This window comes from Vigna unguiculata, chromosome 4 (assembly GCF_004118075.2).
Source record: "Vigna unguiculata cultivar IT97K-499-35 chromosome 4, ASM411807v1, whole genome shotgun sequence".
Classification (NCBI taxonomy): Eukaryota; Viridiplantae; Streptophyta; class Magnoliopsida; order Fabales; family Fabaceae; genus Vigna; species Vigna unguiculata.
The window spans coordinates 38,374,199-38,396,379 of NC_040282.1; the positions used below are offsets into that span (position 1 = coordinate 38,374,199).

The 22,181-nt window shown below is 28.4% G+C and overlaps 2 protein-coding genes across 4 annotated transcripts; both read left to right on the forward strand.

The window, feature by feature from the left end:
• The first annotated feature begins 5,722 nt into the window (after positions 1–5,722).
• On the forward strand, positions 5,723–10,755 carry LOC114181054 (protein COFACTOR ASSEMBLY OF COMPLEX C SUBUNIT B CCB2, chloroplastic). Of its 3 annotated transcripts, XM_028067376.1 has the most exons (7): positions 5,723–5,975; positions 6,181–6,299; positions 6,411–6,482; positions 6,835–6,978; positions 7,887–8,040; positions 8,665–8,856; positions 10,242–10,706. In XM_028067376.1, the coding sequence occupies exons 1-7, from the start codon at positions 5,798–5,800 to the stop codon at positions 10,253–10,255; spliced, it is 873 nt and encodes a 290-aa protein (XP_027923177.1). In that variant the 5' UTR covers positions 5,723–5,797; the 3' UTR covers positions 10,256–10,706. The 3 variants fall into 3 exon arrangements, with proteins under 3 accessions (XP_027923177.1, XP_027923176.1, XP_027923178.1); XM_028067375.1 differs by having other exon boundaries at positions 8,665–10,755; XM_028067377.1 differs by lacking the exon at positions 10,242–10,706 and having other exon boundaries at positions 8,679–8,850.
• Positions 10,756–18,623: 7,868 nt separating this feature from the next.
• LOC114182097 (BAG family molecular chaperone regulator 3-like) lies at positions 18,624–20,990 on the forward strand. The gene is made up of 4 exons (XM_028068853.1): positions 18,624–19,412; positions 19,622–19,878; positions 19,966–20,112; positions 20,218–20,990. Exons 1-4 carry the CDS (start codon positions 19,157–19,159, stop codon positions 20,650–20,652), a joined length of 1,095 nt encoding a protein of 364 aa, XP_027924654.1. The 5' UTR covers positions 18,624–19,156; the 3' UTR covers positions 20,653–20,990.
• Positions 20,991–22,181: the final 1,191 nt, after the last annotated feature.

The following is a 22,181-nucleotide window of genomic DNA, read 5'->3' on the forward strand; positions in this document are numbered from 1 at the left end:
AGTCTTAGAGTCCTGTTTGTTTGCTATCACATGATTAAGTGCCTACTATGTTCCATGTTTATAATATTTGTAAGTATCTGCTTGCTATAACATGTTCAAATTATTTGTAAGTATGTGAAGTGTAGCCAAACTTGGATTGAATCTCATTCCTTTGAGTACTCATTGAAGGCACCGTTGCCTATGTAATATTTTGCTCTATGAGCAAGCCTTTTGGATAACTGTCCAACCTCAAATTTCAGTTTAGTTCATGATATCGTGATGTGCCTTATAGATTGTTCATCTCAAATGCTCTTCTAATATTATATTTATGTGATATTTATTTAGTAGAGTTATTCTATTTAGATAGGAGGTTATATATATTATATAAAAATAATTCATGTATAACAATTAAAAATAAAGTTAAATATAATTTTATCACTTAACTTTAAAATTGAAATTAATTTTTCTTTTTAGTTTTATATTAAATTAGCCATCCATTTTTATAAAAGAGGAATTTAGTCCTCTATATTTAACTTTATTTTTAATTATTATACATTAAATTTGTTTACATAATATATTTTTCCAGTTACTTAGTTGAAAAATTGATTATAATAAAAATGTTTTTAGTTTTAGATGAAAATTGAAACTATTTACATTTTAAAATTTGGATTAACAGTCCTCCATTTTTAGAATACTGGATCTAGCTTTAATAAAAATATGTTAAATGAAAGTATCAAATAAATTAAATAAAAATTATTTAAAATAATAAAATTAACACATTTTTAAAATTAGAATCTAAGAATCAAAATTTATAAAATAAATTAATTCTATCTTTTACTAAAAGTTTAGGAAAATATTATTTGTTTTATTTAAATATATTAGACTTTTAAATCTTATATATCATATTCCCAACTAATAACTATTCAATTCAATTGGTATTTTGGTTTAGTCGGTTGTGATTATGCTAAAAATTAAATTAAATTAAATTCATTCAATTTGGATTAGAAAAATTATTTTTCATTTTTTAAGTAATTTTTCATTTTTTTTAATTTTTTATATTACAAAATCACTTATAAAATATTACGTAAAAAATATATGAGAAAAAAAATGTTAAAACATAATTGTCAAAAGTTGTAGATAAAGAGGGAAAATATATGTATTATATGTGTGTGTTTTTTTACCTGTATTCACTTTTTTAAACAAAAATAATAATAAAATTATTATTATTATTATTATAAAAATTAGATAAAATAACTTTATAATTTTGTGTAATTTTTATGTGTTTTGTAGGTTATTTTTAATTAAAAAATTGGTTAAATTTTTAAAAAACAATCAAATTAAAAAAATGATTCAATTTAAATAAAGTTTCACCTAAAAAATAATATTGATAAAATCATTATTTTAATTTAAAATATAAAATTAAAAAAAAATATTAGATAACAAAAAAGAAAATCCATTATATATTGGTATAGTATATTTTACCTGGAAAATATATTGTTATAAAAGTATTTATAGCGGTGAAGTGACGGTTTACGCCGGTCACATAGTATCAGGTCACATGTTCAGTAGAGATTTAGCGGATCAGAACGCAACCGTTTATAAACCTGATTAATGACGTGGCATCTTTTTGTCAGGTAGCTCTTTCCAATATTAAGAGAAACAGTGTGTAGGTGATCATAGCTCCGAAATGAATTTGGTTCTTAAATTATAGAGGAAATTGAATTCCAACACAATGGCTTTTTTTCTTATCCGAACACAGAACTATCATGAATATATTGAAATTATTACTTAAATAAAAACAACTTAAATTTAACTAATTTATCTGCTTGTACAACTTTACATTAATCTTTTTTAATTGAACTATTTTTTTATATTATAAACTAATAATTTAATTAGAATTTATAAATAATGTATTTTTTTCACATTCACATCTAATCAAGAATTGACATGTGTTTAAAAATATTATTTTTTATAAAATAATTACTATAAAAATCTATATTCCCACCCAGTCAACTAAATTAATATCAAATGTACTTTCAATTGCAACTTCATTGTCAAACTAAATATCAATACCAACTCGTTAACCAAAGACACGAGTGTTGAGCTGCTTGTATCAACAATCGGTTTATAATAAATATTTTAAAATCATAATTTCTAATTAGTAGATAATAATAAACATTAAAAACACGTGAAATTAGATTAAAATCAAATATTTTTAAAATATAGTATTATCATCTCACTAGTAAAACATTAATTAACTTCTAATGTTATTCTTATATATTTTAATTACTGTATAAATTTAATAAATCTCAGTTTCACTTAAGATTCAAATTTTCCTTACAAAAAAGTATGTATATTACAAGGTTGGTTTTCATTTTGAAAACATTATTTGAAACTAATAAGTATCCCACTATTACACAAGTTTAGAAATAAATAAATGAAATATTAAAAATAGTTTCAAAAACTATTCAATTATTTTAATTAATAATAAAGATATAAATTAAAATAGTCAAGTTGAAAGATAATATTTCTAGAGGTCATTCTTTAACTGGAAATGGTTTCGAAACTTCTATTTCATATATTTTAGAAATTTTCAATCATTTTTTTATAAAATTTTAAATAAAAACTCACTACTAGAATCTTTCATATTACATAGGTTTTTTCTTGCAAATTTGTTAAAAAGATTTACAAGAAAAAACTTTTTTTTGCCATTTTTTTTAAGAATATTAATTGGCAGTAATTATAATTATTTTCTACAAAATTATAAAATTCGCAAGTATCTCCTACTAAATTTGTTGTGAAAAGTGTTTGTAAAAAATATTTTACAAAAAAATTAGTAGCAATTTTATTTTTACAATAAAATTTGTAAGTATTTTTTACAAAAAAAATTTAAAACAAAATTGATAAGAAATATAATTTTTTTAATAGTAATTAATGTAATTAATCTCATTTTAAACTATACTTAAAAAAAAACTATATATTAAAGATTAATTTTACGTTAAGAACGGTATTAAAGACTAATTCTAATTTTCATTATAAGTTGAAGGACAAAAATATATTTATTCTTAATTTTAAATATTTTTAGCTAAATTCAAATGACAATACTTTTGATTTTAATTTAAATTACAACATTTTGCGGATTCAACAGTCAAAACATAATTTTATAAAAAAGTCTTAAATCTTAAATATAATGCATACATGCAATTATTTTTTCACTACAATATTTTATATATTCTCTTATGTTTTTTTTCATACAAAACTGAACCATCTAGTAAATTTTAAATAGGTACAATAACATATTATTTTTGTAAAAAATTCAGAATGTTTCTCTAATATGACATAATCCAATAAGAACAGTGGTTGCGCCAGATTACATTAGGCTACCAATTTGACGCGTAGTTTTCAAGGGTATACATGGCATTTAACAATTTTAGATGATGATGTTCTCTACTGAACCGTTGGATTGGAAGGTCGAAATCTGATTGGACACTAGAAAAGGGTGTACGGATTTTAATGTACGCACGGATGTGTTTTAGCATTCAGATATTTGTTTGCCACCATTGGTGTTTCTTCTACTATTGCCATAAGTGGTTAATGGATAGAGACGTGAAAAATATCAGCACGTGCAGGTGTGGCTGGTCTAACGTTGTCAATATTAAAAAGCATGATAAGATAAGATAAAACGTGGTTGAATTAATTTATTATCTTACTTTTTTTTTGCTTAAATTATAATATAAGTTTTTTCTTTAATTCTTAATTTGATTTTTTTTTTCATTTATTTCTATTCTAATTCTCATACTTTTAAAACTTCACAATGTTGGGTTAAATTTTAATTTTATAAACATGTAGTTCTTATTTTGCTTTAGTTGAATTTTACAGTTTACATGTTGGATCGTTACAACTTCTATATAATTATTTATTTATATATTTATTACATTTTTTTAATTAAAAAATGTAAAATAAATCAATAGTAATTATATTTTCATTGTGATTCATATATCACATAAATAGATTTTGATACATTATCTAATATAACATTAAACCAACTATGATAAATTTTTAGTTTAGAAAATAAGCATAAAAAATTACATTTAAATCACTATTATAGGAATTACAAGTTATATTATAATAATATAGATTGATTTGTCATAATTAATACCTTTCATTAGAAATATATTTGAAATTTAATCTTATTTTTTTATGTGATGGTTATTATTATTTTACGTATTATTTATAGATTAAATATATTTTTAGTTTTTAAACTTTTAGTAAAAATTAAAATTATTTTTTTAAAATTTTCATCTAATTTAGTATTCTATTTTTCAAGATAATACATATTAAACATAATTATTTTTGGTTGCAAACTCACGTTACTCAGCAAAAATTGGTTTATCATTACCTATGTGATGACTTATTCAACTATGTTTGTAGAATCTAAAACAAATAGGCGAAAGTTTATTCTTTTGTTTATATTGACGAGACACGAAATATTTAGTACCAAATAAATGGATTAGTGAGAAATGGTAAACTAGTTTTTTAATGTTTTCCTCGCGAGATGAGATAAAGGAAATGATTGAAAAAGTTGGTATGTCAAATACACAAGATAGGCGGAAATGGAGATTTCAAGGAGTAGTGAATATGGGTTTTCCCAACCACTAGAAACTTTGATAATGAAATGTGTTACAATTGTTTGTTTTCTATGTTATTTTAAATGTAAAACTCCCTTAAAATAAGTGAGGGAATATTTATATTATAAAATAGGACACGTTTGAATAAAAGATGAATTATTCGTTCTAATACTGTGATATTAGACATTTATGAGTTATAATTGAGTTCATACAAGAGATTAATTTAAAATTTTAAGATAATAAATTTATGATTTTTTGTAGTTATTCATTTTGGTTAAATTTTTTTTTTCTAATTTTCGTTAAATTTTGTCAAATAAATCATAATTTTAGTTTTGTGTTCAAATAAGTCCCAATTTTTATAAATTTTTTTCAATTTGTTATTTTTTTGCTAACACCATTTAAATCGTTAACGGTCACGAACAATGATTGCTACGTGTCACTTCGTGGTTTTTTATATTTTTTTTATTTGTTTGAACTTTTTTTAAATGTCCACATGTCAATCCAACGTGTCACGGGTCAAAATCAATGTTCTATATTCAATTTCGTCTCTATATTTGTTATTTTGTTCAATTTAGTTTCAATTTTTTTATCATGAATCAATTTAGTTCTTCTCCAAATTGAAACAAAATTTAATTTTTATATTAAAATTCACATTTTTTATTAAACATTTTTATATAATATATTAAAATTTATATCATTATAACTTTGATATAAAAATTAAATTTGGTCATATTTCGATAGGGACAAAATTGGTCAATTTTAAACCAAATTGAAATTAAATTGAATAAAAATAACAAATATAGAAACCAAATTGAATATAAAATATTAACTTTGACACGTGACACACTAGTCGGTTGACAAGTGAACATTTAAAGAAAAAAAAAACACAAAGTAACACATATCAATTACTGTTCATAGCTGATAATAATTTAAATGTGTTAGTAAAAAATGACTAAATTAAATAAAATTGATAAAAATTAATATATTTTTAAATACAAAACAAAATTAGAGCTTATTTGATAAAATTAAAAAAAAATTAACCTTATTTATTTAATATAGAACTTCTGACTAAATATAGAGCGTAGCTGGTTTAGTCACACCTGTGGTCACCCATCAATTCATTTGAGTTTGACACACATTTTTTAAGGAAATGAAACTCTGTTTTGACAAACGTTATCCAGACACAAAACATGAACAACATAGCCACCATTTGTTTCAAACCCTGCATTCCTTTCCCAGTACAATGTCCCAAAACCTGCTTCAGAAAATTCCCACTCACAACAATACCTCGATCCAGTCTTCAAGATTCTCAGCCACCCAACTCAACCCAACAACAACTCAATCTCTCTGTTCTTCGCTTCACATTGGGTCTCTCTCTAAACACAATAACTAATCTTAATTAACCAACCATAGGTAAATGGTTGAAGCAAAAATACTTTTTTTAATCAGTAATGTGTAATTACACTGTCTGTATCTGGCATGAAACTAAAAAGAATAAATTTTTAGCTATCTCTATTCTATTAACCATCAATTTTGGCATCTGGGTTCGCTTGGTTTTTTGCTTTGCTTCCAGGGATACCTGGGTTGGATGAATCCTACTTGCCCAGATGGATTGGTTATGGCTTTGGTTCGCTTCTCCTTTTGAATCACTTTCTAGGGAGTGATGCAGCCGCTATTACACCAGCTCAGCTTGTGAGAGAAATTAAAGCTGAAAACTGCATTTTTGTTTTGCATTTTTCAGTTTTCGATTATTTAATTTTCTGGGCTGTGGTTCATAACTGGTGTGTTTTCCTGGTTATGCAGAGTACAGAGGTTTTGGGTCTGTCTTTGGCTTCCTTCTCAATTGTGCTGCCCTACCTTGGTAAATTTCTCAAGGTAAGTAACTGATTTTATTCTTGTAGAATTAATTCAATTTTCCACCCTAGTGAACATGTTCAAGAAAAAAACTTTCTTTTTTCAATGTGTTTAACAATTAAGTAACCCTACTTTTTGTTGATGTTTTAAATGACCATAGTCGCAGTTTCACAGTAATCTTTGATATTGTAGAAAGTTACAGATAAATGGAGCTGTATTTTGGTTGCAGAGGCTTCAAAAACCTTGATGTTACTGCCACAATAGTAGTTGTGGACCCTTTTCTAAAACATTGTTTTTTTATACAATATATATGGAGCTCAAATATGAAGTTTTTCATGTAAGATATTGATCCTTAACCAAGTGTGGGAAATAGGGTGCTCAACCAGTGGACGAAAAGGCTATACCAGAAGGGACTGAGCAAATATTTGTTATGTCAACAGAGGTAGGGAATGGCCTGAAGGAGGATCTGGCTTGGGCATCATATGTTCTGTTGCGTAATACAAATGCCATAGCTATGGTATGTCTCATAGATTATCATTATTAATTTAAAGAAACACATGAATTCTTCTATGTTTAATGAGATATGTTTCCCCTTGCAATTGCAGACCAATCTCTGTCTGTTTTGTATGTTATATATGTGCTAAGACCAGCATTGTCTGAATAGAGGGTAGGGATATTTCGATATCAAATATAGAGGTCTTTTAATCATGACTTACAAGGGTTGAATGACTGGAAACATTGTACATACTTTTTGTATGTGGGTTGAGGCACCCAAGTGCTCCATTATATATATATATATATATATATATATATATATATATATATATATATATATATATATATATATATATATATATAAGTACTCATACTTTGCCGATAAAAAAAAGTGGTAGGTTGATTGCTGCTGGGGTTCTTCATTTGTAGGTTACCTATAAGTAACATTTTAAGCTTTCATTGAGTCTTAGGGAATTCCCTAACCTTGGAATGCCACAAAAATATATGATAGGTTAGCACCAAAATGAAGAAAAAGAAAAGGCCGAAAGGGACAATGATGTTGATAGTCGTGATCATACAGTTACATCTGTTGAGTTGATTGTATTATATATGTTTGAGGTGAAAATTTTAAATTACTTGTCCAAAAGGTAAAACTGTCAAGTAACCAATGTGTAAATTGATCACCATTTCTGCTAGAGTATATGTATTGTGCATCATTACTCAGCCTACTAAGCTGATCCAGGTTACTAGGACTGGCTTGGTTAGTTAGAAGTTATCTAATCCGCACAGTTAGATGTTTATATTGTAGTTAAAGCTTAGAAGTTGTCATGTAAAATATAGATAGCAACTTCTATGTTCATTCATCAGTTCAATTCAGTGTTACAATTCTTCTTCTTCTACCTTATTTTTTCACTATCTCAATCTGTTCAGCTAATTTTAATTCAAGGAGAAATATGTGCAAGGGGATACTGGAACATACCAGACGATACATCAAAAGAAATTCTTCCGGATTGGTTTAAGAAAAAGATTGGAAAAGCTGGCCTGTATGATTTGAAAGACACCCTATATTTTCCTCAAGATGCAGGTATTGAAATTCATATATAGTTTTGGTTAAGTAAGCATATTGAAGTAGCTTGTTTTTTAGGCTAAATCTTCTGGGAGATAGAAAAGCATCTGCACATTCAATTGATTATCTTTAGTTGTCCAAAACTAGAATAGAGGCCACATTAAAATTTCAAACTAAAATGTATGGTTGAAAAGAAATTTATTTACCAAAGACTAAATCCCAACAGAGATGGGTTTGGAACAAGCATGTTTTATGAAGTGTCTCCTTATCATGAGAGGTATTTGACGAATTTGGATTCTCTGTTGGGTTTGACTGTGATGTTCCTCTGCTGTCTTTAGAATACACCGATGAACACTGATTTAAAAATTTTAAAATATATTATAAAGAATTTTAAAGTACTAATATAGTGTAATTTAATACTTAGCAGAGGACACTACCAAAAAACCAAATAGAGAATCTGGACTCGTATTTGACCAAATTCTGGAAAATTATGAGAAAAAAAGCCTATCCAACCTTCTCACTCACTAGAAAAAGACACCTGATCTTATTTTGAAACAAACAATAATGCTGCCTCTGGTCGAATGAAGATTGTATGGTTTTGCATTTTTGTTCATAAATCTGAAAATTTGATGAATGCTTCAGATTCTGAATTTCAGGATCTGGTACCTATGGGGACTCGCTGTCTTCTGATCCAACCAGTCTTCCATGGTTCTGATGAGAATGATGCTGGCTTGCAAAAACCTGATGGATTCATTCTGCTGGCCTCAACTACAAGGTATGCATTTAGCAATAAAGACAAAGCCTGGATTGCAGCGGTGGCAAACAAATTTAGAGGTAATAGCATTAGTATGTTTGAAGATTCATAAAGACTTTACACTTCATCTTTTAATAATCAAGTCTGCATTCTATAGGAGGCCTCTTTATTCCCATTTAAATGTATGCCTGTTGTGCAGCTTTATTGTTGAGGTGGCTAGTCTTTTTTATTTGGGTTAAGTATGTTTTTATCTCTAAATTTGGACACAAAATTGTAATTCGTTCATGTCCCAAATTTAATACATTTTTGTCTCCAAACTTTAAAAATTAATGGATATAGTACTTTTAACCCAACCACATTAGATTTTTTTACGTATTAAGCAGCATTCCAGGCTAGTATTTGAAACACGGTTTGACACGTCAAAAAAATATAACGTCGTTGGGTTAAAATAATCATATCTATTCATTTTTAAAGTTTAAGGATCAAATTGTATCAAAGTTTGGAAGATGGACAAATTCCAATTTTGTGACAAACTTTAAGTACTAAAAACATATTTAACCCTTTTTATTTTGATGTTTATGTGAAACTGAAATAAGTGGTCTATAGCCTTATTTTGTGAATACCTCTAAGGATTTTTATATTTTGTATACTGTGTTTTTTAACTGTATTATTTAGTTGTTCTGTAGATTATAACATATAAAGGAAGTGGTATGAGAATCATTGGTTTGTTTAGAACATTGATACGTGCTTGACAGTTAAGATGAAGGATTTGCAACCTGAAGAAATAGCCTAGAAGATATTGGCAACTTTTGCAAGAATAATTCTAACCATTTTAACAATACATAAGATTTGTTTTTATGTTGAATTATTTAGTTGGCTTTTAGATTCTAAAATCTAAAGGAAGCAATGTGAAAATCATTGGCTTGTTTACAACTTAACTTATAGTCTTATCTTCCTTAATTTATATATGCTTGAGCTGAAGTTCCATGAACTGTGCATCTATTTAGCATATAGATATGAGCTCCACCCACATACTGTTGCTGTGTATCTTTTACTATTGACATAGATTTTAAAAAATGGCTCTGATACCATGTTAAGAAAAGTAGACTTTAAGTCTAATTCAATCCCACAAAACCAACTTGTAATTATATACTATGAAATTGCCTTATTTCTGGTCGATGTGAGACTTCCAACAATAAGCACAGTCTGCTGTTTATCAAAGACTACAAAAGACATAACCATGATATAATTCAATAATTACAACAAAAAGTTGTACATTGATTCTGTTGCCATTTCATACTTTTTGACATTCTTTAGTGCTGAAAGGTTTTGAATGCTTCCATCAATTTGTGTTTTACCTTGGTCATGATCATGTATGGTTGAGCTGAGAACAGAGTTGATTTGGTTTAGAAAATTGAACCACACATGACATGCAATACCATTGTATGAGCTATTTATGACACAGGTAGAGTGGTGTAGTCATCTCATAACCTAAGGCAATGCAAGAGTATCTGTTGTACAAAGAAAATGAAGATTGAAATCTGTGGCATTTGATTTAACAGTTCAAAATCAAGACTTTCTTGGTTAAATTAAGGGAAAGAAATTAGGAAATTGAAGACTTAAGTGGAATATGTGAAGGCCAGACAGATTTGCAAGCATTGGAATGAGGGTTGGAGATTAGGCAGTAGCAGTTTCTTGGTTAAAATCTATGACAATGATGAACATTACCTATAAATTTAGAAAAACTGGATGCATTGATTCGAATTTGAATCAATGGAGGCATCTCAAATGTGAAAATTACTGGTAGTCTTCATACCATATCTACTAGCTTGTTAATTAATGTAGTTTATGAAAAATTTAATGTAATTTTTTTATGTTTTTCTTAGAAAGAGTTTATGGAAAAAAATCCAAATTGTATTGAAACATTTTTTCTTGTTTGGACTTTGAATTTTTATGGCTATTGAGACCACTCTGGTTAATCTCTGCTTGCATAACTGATTTTTCATAGTTTTTTTAACAGGAGTAACATTCTACCAACTATAAATATTACCTTATAAAGCCTGGTTCTTTTGGTAAGATTTCTGGAAACTGAAAAAGAAAATGAAAGATGTAGATGAAGTTAAAACAACTTTAAAGAGAAGAAAATTCAGAGAATTGAGAGAAATCTAGAGTACATCCAACATATAAATGGATGTTGAATTGGCCCAAAATAAAAATAAAGCAATTTAAAAGAGGATATATCTTTTACCACCCCATACTTTATTTCTGCACCCCTATTGGTGTATATCCAAATAATCTATGGGTAGAGGATTTTATGGATTTTATGAATGTACAATCCATAAATCTAAAATCTGTCTCGAATCGTATAATTCAAATTTTAAAAATGTATTTCGTACATTTGCAAGTTTTAAAAATGTATTTCAGATTATATAATTCATAAATGCTATTTTCATATTATATAACCTAAAAATCTTGAAATATATTCAGAATTATATAATTTAGAATATATGTTCCTATAAATTATGTATTTACATATATTATGCAATTGAAAACGTATTTGAAGATCTAAAAATACATTTTTGATTTCTAAATTCTGCAATCTAAGTATTAACATTTTAAATAATTTTGAATACTTCTACAAAGGTGAAAAGAAAAATATAAAATAGAAAAAAGTAATTTCCTTTTTAAAAGAATTAATTTTAGAGAAAATTTTAGGCTGTACCTATCAGTAAGGTTAAGATTCATATTTATTATCTTCTCCTGCTGCCAAGTGTCTTATGTTTTCCATCTAATCCAACTCTTGAGGCTTTTGTTGCAGTAATATTAGGGTTGGTGCAACAAACACCCCAACATTAAAAGTAATTAATGTCACAAAACAACAACATGTTGCAACCATAACGAAGTTGACACAAACTATTAAGAGAACATAGAAATAAGTTATAGAAATAAGTTATAAGATGAGTCTAAATTTTTTACTGATTTTTTTTGTATTGTTATCTGTTTTGAGTATTAAAAATACACTGATATTTTAAATATTTTTTTTAATATATTTTAAAATATTAAAATTAATGGTAATCAGTATATTATGAAGATCCATTAAAAAAATAACATAAAAAAAATCAACAAAGAATCCAAATTTGTTATAAGTTCGGTAAAATTATGACTAACACACGTTTTTATGTCAAATTATTATTTTTTATTTGAGAATGAATAATTATTTAACAATTTAGGAGTAGGATATGTAACTTTATCATAACTACCTTAATCATTGTATATTATTAAGAATGTTACATTCTATGAGACAAACTTTGATGAACAAGAAACTTTTGAGTCAATTAAGATATGAGATATTTTTAATTCTGTGGATTCTCTTTTGAGGTTATTATTGTGAAGATTAGAGATTTGATACTGTTTATATAAATTTAACAAGAAAAACACAGACATGATTTTTCCTAAATATTTTTGTGCAACAATGACATGGATTATGTTTATATATGAATTTGAGAAGAATCTTTCTTTGAAGAACATTCAAGGATAGGTAGTTTCATTAAGAGGTGCATTTTTTTTTTCAAATTTACTGACTTAATAAATTTTTAAAAAATGACATGAATAAAATCATGTTGTAAGACATGACATCTATATTTAAATAAAATGTGTTTATATATACGACTCTTATTTTCTTTTATTTCACATAAAGTTGTTAATGAAATCTTATTAACTTTTTCTTTTCTTTTTTACAACTATTTTTTTTTATTTTAAACTTTTTCAATTGTCTGATTAATAAGTTAAAATTTAAATATTAAAATGTTATCATTTTTCTCTTCAAAATTTTACACACACACTTTGATCAATCCATTCATCCATGGCTAATTTATTAGCATATAAAAAATACCTCAACATTGAACATAAAAAGTATTGATACAATGATGTCAATTCATGTTATCCGCACAAAAATGCAAGACTTTGTTTTGGTTGTATGTAAAGAAAATATTTGGGGATGCTAAATTTAAATCATGATGCTGAGTCAACTAGCTTTGAAAATATTTATTTCTCTTATTACCAATGGATTTTTGAGCCTACAATTTGTTTGAATGATATAAAATAGTTGCAACAAGTAACTTATGAACTGTTCTACTAATTGATGAAAAATTGGTTATGTAATATTATGAATTAAATAACTCCCTGTAACACATTCTGCTAACAAATTGCAGTGTATTTTCCTCAGCAATATAATTCATGTAGCCATATTATTATAATATTCTTTTGGTTTAGACTTTTGCAAGAACAATGCAAACAAATTTTGGCAACTAATTAAAGTTGGTAGGGACAAGTGTAAGTTGTTTTTGCTGTGATGTAATGAAGAGGGTGAGTGTTACCTTGGAGTGCAGAATTGCGCCATTCAAAACCTCATTGAAGACATAACAGATCACAGCAGAGATTATTAAATAATGGTTTAAGTTTGTTAGTACCACTTCACATTAATACTCATACAGATAACCCAAACCCCTCATTATTGCCATTTCTTGGGACACCCCTCATGTCACACTCACAATTCAATCTTCATTCAACTTCAAACATAACTTCAACAAGTTGGTTTCGCTTTATTGCATCCCAACACAACCTCAAAACTAAACACTCTTAACCCAAATTTTAGATTACTTTCTACCACATGGGTCAAAAATATGAATCTAATTCACATAATAGATTAACATTGTTTCTTAGTTCTTTAATTTTTAGTGAAAATTAAAATTAATCTTTCTTTAAAATTTTTGCATTCAGTCCTCCAACTTTAGAAATGCGTAGATTTAGTTAAAAACACAGGATTAAATTCACATCGAAACCTGAATTGTTCCAAAAATTCAAAAATACTAATTTTAATTTTTACCGACAGTTAATAGATAAAAATTATACTTATCTTTTTCATTCTAATCGATACGAGTCTTAATTTCCAATCCTAACTTTATGACAACTTTGCAGGAGAATGTTTAACTCTAAGACCTTTTACTATTTTCAAGAAGTAAATTTTTTCTTCTTTTAAGTTGAGATATACATTATTTCAACCTGGATGAAAAATTTGATTCATTTTTTCACACCAGTTAGTTTTATTTCTTGATCTGGTGTTAAGAAGCTGCTCCAACATGATAAGAATGCACTGTTTCGTCTACCTCCATTCCTATGAGCCACAACAACTTCTTCTTCATTGAGTGCTTCATTTATTGCTATATATCCGTTTCCCAAAGGGATGCAGAATGCATGGAGCACAATTGTTTGCAATGGATGAAAGGTGAATGTTGAAAATGCATAAGCAGGAACAGAAATTCTTGGACATTTTTATAGTTGAAGCCTTTGCCCCAGCGAAAGATCCTATTTTTAGAAGATCATGTATATGCAGCATATGCCCCCCTTCCCTATTTGCTGTTAAGGACTCTTCTTTCTTTAATTGAACTTCATTGGTGGGGATTGTGTGCCAGTGATTCGGACAAAAATGTTTGCCACACTTACCTTGAAGCAGATGCAAGTGGTCCATGTGTGGTCAAATGTGCAAAAAAAACCAATGAAGCAGCCATGTGCCACTGCCATTACTAAGGGGAAAACATGTGAACTCATTAGTCAAATATATCAATGCATACACTTCACTATTAATTAAGAAGGAAAGAAAACTGGAAGAATTGAAGGGGCAAAAAACAAAAAAATAAAATTCAACTTTATGCAGATCTGGCACCTCTCTGAGATAAACTATATTTTGCTGACTTTAACTGAAAATATTGCATTTTACAAAACAACTTGTGTTTTCATTTGTTTATGTAGGTGAAGCTGAAGTACGCTTTGAGAGTTTAAAGATTAGTCTCTCATATTGTTTAGATTTTATTCAAGATATATACTTATCTTTTCTGAAGATGTTCTTCCCTATTCATCAAATCCTTCACCAAAAACATGTTTGAGAGATACAAAAGGTGTTATTTTCATACACATGCACTTTGATCAAACCCTTGATCACTTCTTCAGAGACATGATTAGTCAACCGTATTGCAACATGTTAATCTGCGAAAACAGTTAATTCTCTCGAAAAAATTGTTTTGCAAACACATGATTGAGATCAAACGTTTGATATTACATGTGCAATATTGATATTCTTCATGTTGACTCTGAAACTGTTACATTCCGGATAAGAAAGCGTGTGGTGATTGGGAAATGGTTGCATGCTTGAAGAAATGGAAACATGTGTGAAGGGAATGTTCTTACACGTTACTCATGATGCCATTGGAATCACCATTTCCGACATTGATAACCAGACACGAATGCTTTTGTGCACACTTTGAGTAGGAATCCAGTTTCTCAAAGATACCAGGTTTATTTGGTACGACTCAGAAATCCTTCTAAGTATATATGTTGTTTTTTCATTTGTTGTTTCAAGTAAATGTTCATGATATTACATTAGAAATACTTCGAAATATTTACATCTTTTCAGAATTGTTGGATAAAAATTTATGGTATTAGTAATAAATGATACACCAATATCAAATGCACATTTGATCTTTTGAAAAGTTTTTTTTCTTTCTTTTATGCATTATCTTAAAAAAAGTAACGAATGCATATATTTATCATCATATATGAAATTAAAGCCACATCGTACTTTTAAAATATGTTGTTTTATTATAATAAGTAAAATACCTTTTACACATGTTTAGCAAACATCTTTAAGGAATTTGTGTTTTCCAATCATCAAAAGTCAGCATTTTCCTAAGGCTTGAGAATCAAGTTGGAACGAAGACTTTGACATTGGTGATTCAAATATTCAAATCGCATTTGTCACAGAATCATCATAATTCGAATAGACCAATGAAAAAAACTTAAATGGTGTATTTACTTTTGTGATTTAACATCAACTTTTAGCTTACATCATAAGCAAATTTATTGTGATTAATCACTTTATTTTTTTTTTCTTACTAGAAATTGATCATTGGCCTGTAAAGTCCTCATCGAATCTTGCACCAATTTTAAACTTAAGAAAAATCCTCTCTTCTATTACCATGTTAAACAAAAAACTTATTTCCATATCTTTTTAATAGTGAAATTTAATAATAAACCTACACGTTGACACTAGAGTAATAAAGAAGAAAAAGAGAGAAAGTTGTTTATATTATTATTATTATTATTATTTAAGAAGGGTTGATTAAAAAATTCCACCATAGTGCAAACGTGCTTAATGTCCATGGCTATAGAAAATAGCTAAATTCAGGCTTTATGTGATATCATAATCTTAGGTTATGCATATAAACAGAGACCATAAAGGGCAACAAATCCTAAAGTGACATTAGGAAATTCTACCTTCCAATCATAGGGTGTTGGGAATAGTCTAAGTGTGAGTCAAAGTACCACAGTGGATAAAATAGACAAAGTTAAACACTATATAAGAATAAAGACCTATAACACAATTGTCTTAAAGTTTTAGTGTAAAACTGGTGTCAAATACCTTATATGTGTAATACTAATGTCATATATAACCATATAGAACCACAATTTTTCAATATGACTATAATCATAACCCATATGTGAAAAATATATATACCAAGTAAAACTTAATAATCTTTAAATAGAGGGAAGAAGGAGCATTATTGTATTTGACATCGACTCTTAAGCGATATAAGACTTATTAAGGTAACATAACATTATTTTTTTTATCTATTTTATGAATGTGAAACCCATTTTTTTTATATTACTCATACTATATTTATAAATTTTTTTCCTTTTGTTCAAACATGGGTTGAATTAACTGATTTTCAAATAATTATGTGAATTTAACAAGACAAGTTTCACATCTTGAATAAGTTTAAAAAGAATTTGAAATTCACATCACAAAGTAAGAAATTATTATCATCTTAGAACAACAATGACCCAAACAAATTTTACTAAAAAGATGACAGGTCTTTATACTTTGAGCATTTTTTTTTATTCTCAGAGAAAATATAGAATAAAATTGAAAATATGTTTGTTTCATGAATATGAATAAATATTTATATCCAAACTAATTTTTATCCTCTATTTTCTTTGTTTGTTCCATAAAAAACAAATATCAGATTTTCTTGTATAGACTCCTTATCACTTGCTCTAAATCTATTAACAATCAACTTTGTCATTCATCATAGTATTTGGTACAACATCAATGCTATAGTTGTTATTTTGTTATTTGATTAAAAAAAAGTGTAAGAAAAAGTTGAAACCACAATGAAATTATTTTCTATATATACACTTTATAAAATTAATTTATATTACAAAAGTTATTTTTAGCAAAATATATATTTTCTAAACAGTTCTATAAGCGATCTAAACAATGTTGTAGTGGTTAATCGAAAACTAAATATATACATTTTTTTTTCAAATATATCTAAACAATGTTGCAGTGGTTAACTTAATCCTATTCTAACTTAAAGACATGAAAAGTAAGAACGTGCTTTACTATTTAATTGGTTCAAAAGTAAAGTTTTGATTCTTAAACTGTAAATTCTAACAAAAAGCTTAAAAGAAGGAAACATTACAGAAGCAAGTAATCAAATAAAACCCTAGATGAATTTTCTTTTTTCTTCTCAATTCTTCACTTCCACCAAAGTGTTCAAAAATGGAAAAAAATAATCCATTTACTCATTAAATATATAAATACCATTAATTTAGTTATTAAAAAATAAATAAGTTTAATCAATGTATTACAAAATAAATTAATTTATAATATTTAAAATTTTCAACCTTGATCATCAAAGTCACCACACGAATAACCAATAAGAAGCTTTGGCAGGTAAAATATTCACTATTTGTTTCATCAAATTAAAACTACCACTTTAACACTTCATTGTTAAATAAAATCAATGATTGGTCTATTTCTAAATTCCTCAAATACCCCTATATGACACGTGTCATCTTGGAAGCAAGGGATACAGCATCTTTACCCTGGACCAAGATGCACAAAAACTTTAACACTATAGATTTCTGTTCTCTCTCGTTTTCTTAACCATTAATTTATGGAAAAAAAAATTAAGATTTCTTTGCCGGCTTTCCTTGTCCCTTTCTCTTTCTTTTCACCCACTTATTTTCTTTTCTTTTCTTTTACATTTCATTTATTATTTATTGTGCGTTTAATTTATTTTTTTATTAAAGTTAAAAGAAATAATTATAAAGAAAAATTTGTCTTTTCTTTAACATTTCATTTATTATTTATTGTGCATTTAATTCTTTTTATTAAAGTTATAGAAAATATTTTATAAAGAAAAATTGATTTAAAGAGATAAACTCCACCTGGTTATGATATTCTTATTGAAACATGAAAGAGTATAAACATTATCTGTCAAATAAAATAGGCATTATAGCGCACTCAAGTCTGAATAGGTATTTTTTTATTGTTAATAATGTGAAATCTTTTAGTAATGAATTTTAAAATAATTACTATAAAAATTAATGATGAAATTATACATGTGAAATAACAAAGTAAAGTTGTTTGTGCATTAAAATTAATTTTTTATTTTTATTACCAAAGGTGTTTTGTCCCATTATAAATTCACAAGTACATGTTTGTGGATGATTTTTAAAGAAAAATTAATTTCCTGTTGTTTTGAATCAAATTAAGGCTGACTAAGACTAAGTCAAAGTGATCTAAAAGGAAAATAAAATTACAATTTGATAAATGGGTGATGAAATGTTCAATTTTATTAGTAGGAACAAGAAACAAAAGAATAATTGATGAATTATATTTTAATGACAATTATTAAAAACAAAGTTATTTTAATTAATTAATTAAATAAATAATTAAATGCAGAGTATATATGAATATCACAGAGAGTCAGCATAGTTAGCTGGCCACTCGTTTTTATATTCCTTTTCTCTTCTGTTTTCATTTCACCATTCTTCTTTCTTCGATTTCTCCAGAATACCAACGAGAATCGGTTCTTCTCTGTTTCAATTCTCCACTCTCTTCACTTTCATCATTCATCAACTCCTCTGCATCATTCATAAGAAGAAAAAAACATAGTTTCAGATTATTCTAGTTTTTCATCCTTTTCCTGTTCAAGATTTTGCTGTAAATTCTGAAACTCACAGTTTCAGCCACATTTGAGTTTAAAGATCTGTGCTTTGATCCCAGGAAGGTTCAGCTTTTGAAGGGGTTGGTGTTATTTTCCTCATAAGCCATTGATTAGTTCAGGCCTCTTCTTGTTGTGGAATGGTCAGAGATTTCTGAGACTTGTTCTTACAGGTTTTTGGTGAATTGAGTCAGTGTGGTTTCTGTCATGGGTGGTTGAGAATCTGAGTTGTCTGAGATCTAGCTATCTCTTTTCTTCTGTTCCTCACACACCCTTTTGTTGCATAGTGGTGAAAGTGAAAGAGTGAGAGAAGATGATGAAGATGAAGAATCATTATAGTAGTAATAACCAAAAGACAAATGGTCTTGCTTCCATCATGAAAGGAGTTTCAGATGGTGGCAGAGTTGAGTCTGGGTCAAAGGAATGGGAGATGAGACCAGGTGGAATGCTGGTGCAGATGAGAACCACCGAGTCGGATCGGAACTCAGTGCTTGTTCCCACCATTAGAGTTAGGGTCAAGTACGGTTCAATTTACCATGAAGTCAACATTAGTTCTCAAGCTACATTTGGTAACTCTTCACTTTTCTTCAATTTTAATGTTATTAATTTCCCTTTATGTTCTCTCTCTGTCGGTTGCTTTACCTTTTTCTTGTGGGACAAAACTTGTTACATATATATACTTTGTTTTTGTTATCTCAGGATTTGATTTTAGTATTGCTTTTGTCCTTCTTTTTGGTTGTATGGGTCATGGTGTGTATTTAATTTCTGGGTTTTGCAGGGGAGTTGAAGAAGATGCTATCAGGGATAACTGGGTTACACCATGAAGACCAAAAGCTGTTTTACAAAGACAAGGAGAGGGATTCAAAGGCTTTTCTTGACATGGTTGGGGTGAAGGATAAATCCAAGATAGTGCTTGTTGAAGACCCTATTAGTCAAGAGAAGAGGTTGTTAGAGAGAAGGAAGAATGCTAAGATGGAGAAAGCTGCAAAATCAATCTCAGAAATCAGCTTGGAAGTAGATAGGCTTGCAGGGAGGGTATGTATTGTGGTTGCTATTCATATTACTATGAATTTTTCTCTTCATTTTGCAAAAACTTGATTATGAGTGATTGGAATTGGTTAGGTATCAGCCTTTGAGTCAATTATTAACAAAGGTGGAAGGTTTGCAGAAACAGATGTGCTTAATCTGATTGAGTTATTGATGAATCAATTGCTTAAACTGGATGGTATAATGGCTGAAGGGGATGTGAAATTACAGAGGAAAATACAGGTAATGCTAGATACTAAGATGCATTTTACTCATTTTTGTGTGATCACAAATTGCATCTGTTTAAGCACTTCTAGTTCTAATGGTTCTGAAACATTATTTTTGAAGGTAAAAAGAGTTCAAAAGTATGTTGAAACTCTGGATTTGCTGAAGGTTAAGAATTCCTTGCCTGGTAGCAATGGAGACCATGCACCAGTGCAGCCTCAACAGAAGCATTCAAATGGCCAAAGGCTGGGACCAGTTATAGAGCAACAACAAAAGCACTCAAATGGACATAACAGATTAGCATTAGCACCAATTCAGGAGCAGCAGCAACAACAACAACAACCAAGGAACTCAAATGAAAATTTCCTTGAACTTTACCATGAAGAACAACATCAACCCTCAAGGAATTCCACCTCAGGAGTTGTAGTTACCACAAATTGGGAATTGTTTGATTTTGCCCCACCATTAATCCCTGTTGCATCCACATCCCCTCCCCCACCACCCCCAGTGGCCAATAGTTCAGGTCCTCCCAAGTTCAATTGGGAACTCTTCAACTAACTATCATACCATGTGCTTTCACTTGTGTGGATGTGATTTGGGTTTGTCTTTCACTTTGAGTGTCATGTGTTTTACATTCTTTTCTGTATTTAGATTTGTTTGCAACCCCTTATAATCTGTCACTTATACTTCAAAAATAATGGGGTTGCTGTCACAGTGATCATCATAGAAAAAAGTTACATTTCTGTGATTTTGGTGTCCACTGAATTCACTTACCAAATCATGAGCCTATTTTTGATGGATATCTACAATATTATTATATAAGCACTTGTAAACTATGTTATTGGAAGCATTGTGTTTTAACCTATGTTTGAGTGTCTAAAATCCCATTTAAAGAATGCTTTTGCTTTGTTTTCATTACCCTTTATTGCCATAGGTTTTGTTGTATTTCTTGGTGAAGCAGCATTGGACCATTGGTTGATGACATAATAACAGTTTCTCAGTATCTTAGGTTCTTGTGGGGGCTACAAGTGACAAAAAGACTCACATATACAAAAGGGTTTTACTAGTTAAGCCAATGATAGTGAGCCAAGTGCAAAAAGTGTTTTGAAAGCAGAGAAGATGAAATCATAACTGTGGATTAGAAATTAGCATTAACAAATCAGAAAGTTTGCTAATGTTACCATTTGGAAATGGAAAGTTCCAGATTTAGAAACTTCCCTTCTTTGACCTTAAGCAAAGGGCGTGAGAACAGAAGAGTGAAGAATAAGGGTTTTCAGTATGCCAAGTTTGCCACATTCCAATTTAAACTGGTCATGATAATTCATGCAATGATTATGTAGCAGAAACGTTGACATTTGTGTGGGTAATGATCATGTATGGACTTGAAATAACAAAGTACAAGGCTCATGTTAATGGCAGTAAAATGATTGGACTGTTGTAAATCTTGCTGGGATCGACCTACGTAACTTTACATGGGAGAAACTCTTCACTATAAAATTTGGACTTTCATTTCTTTAAAGAAAGCACACAAACATTTAGTTGCCACATCTATGAGTAAAAATATCCTATTCTTGATAAGTATTTTGAGAAGGGATCACTTGAAAGGTTCGTCACCAATGAAATAAAAATTCAACTTATATATAAGAGATTGACATAATCTCTAATTCAAAATCTTGACAATGTGTTCATGAGTTTTGATTCTTATATATGGTATTCAATTTTTTTTATTTATATTTAGTGTGAGACTTAAATTTACATTTATATTTTCAACCATTCTAAAATTCTAATCATTATCAAATTAATATTCCATCAATAGTGATGTTAATGAAAAATGAAAAAAACTTGGTTGGATAGTGAATATTAGATATAATTTAGAGGGAAAATATTAGATAGTCAATTCCACACATAAAGGATTGATATCACTTTTAACCCAAAACCTTATGAATTTATGGATCTTTATCTTTATATGGTATTCAACTTTTTCATTTTTACTCAATGTGAGACTTAAACTTATACTTGAATTTCCAACATAACCTTCTTTATTAGGACACTTAATGAAGTAAAAATATTATTATCATTTGTTATCG

What these genes read in the sequence shown, in the direction of transcription:
- LOC114181054 (XM_028067375.1), top strand. Translation starts at nt 5,798, where the DNA reads ATGAACAACATAGCCACCATTTGTTTCAAACCCTGCATTCCTTTCCCA. An exon ending in CTATTACACCAGCTCAGCTT is followed by an intron (nt 6,300 to 6,410) that starts GTGAGAGAAATT and finishes CTGGTTATGCAG; the next exon opens with AGTACAGAGGTTTTGGGTCT. An exon ending in ATACAAATGCCATAGCTATG is followed by an intron (nt 6,979 to 7,886) that starts GTATGTCTCATA and finishes CAATCTGTTCAG; the next exon opens with CTAATTTTAATTCAAGGAGA.
- LOC114182097 (XM_028068853.1), top strand. Translation starts at nt 19,157, where the DNA reads ATGATGAAGATGAAGAATCATTATAGTAGTAATAACCAAAAGACAAAT. An exon ending in TAGTTCTCAAGCTACATTTG is followed by an intron (nt 19,413 to 19,621) that starts GTAACTCTTCAC and finishes TGGGTTTTGCAG; the next exon opens with GGGAGTTGAAGAAGATGCTA. An exon ending in AATTACAGAGGAAAATACAG is followed by an intron (nt 20,113 to 20,217) that starts GTAATGCTAGAT and finishes TTATTTTTGAAG; the next exon opens with GTAAAAAGAGTTCAAAAGTA.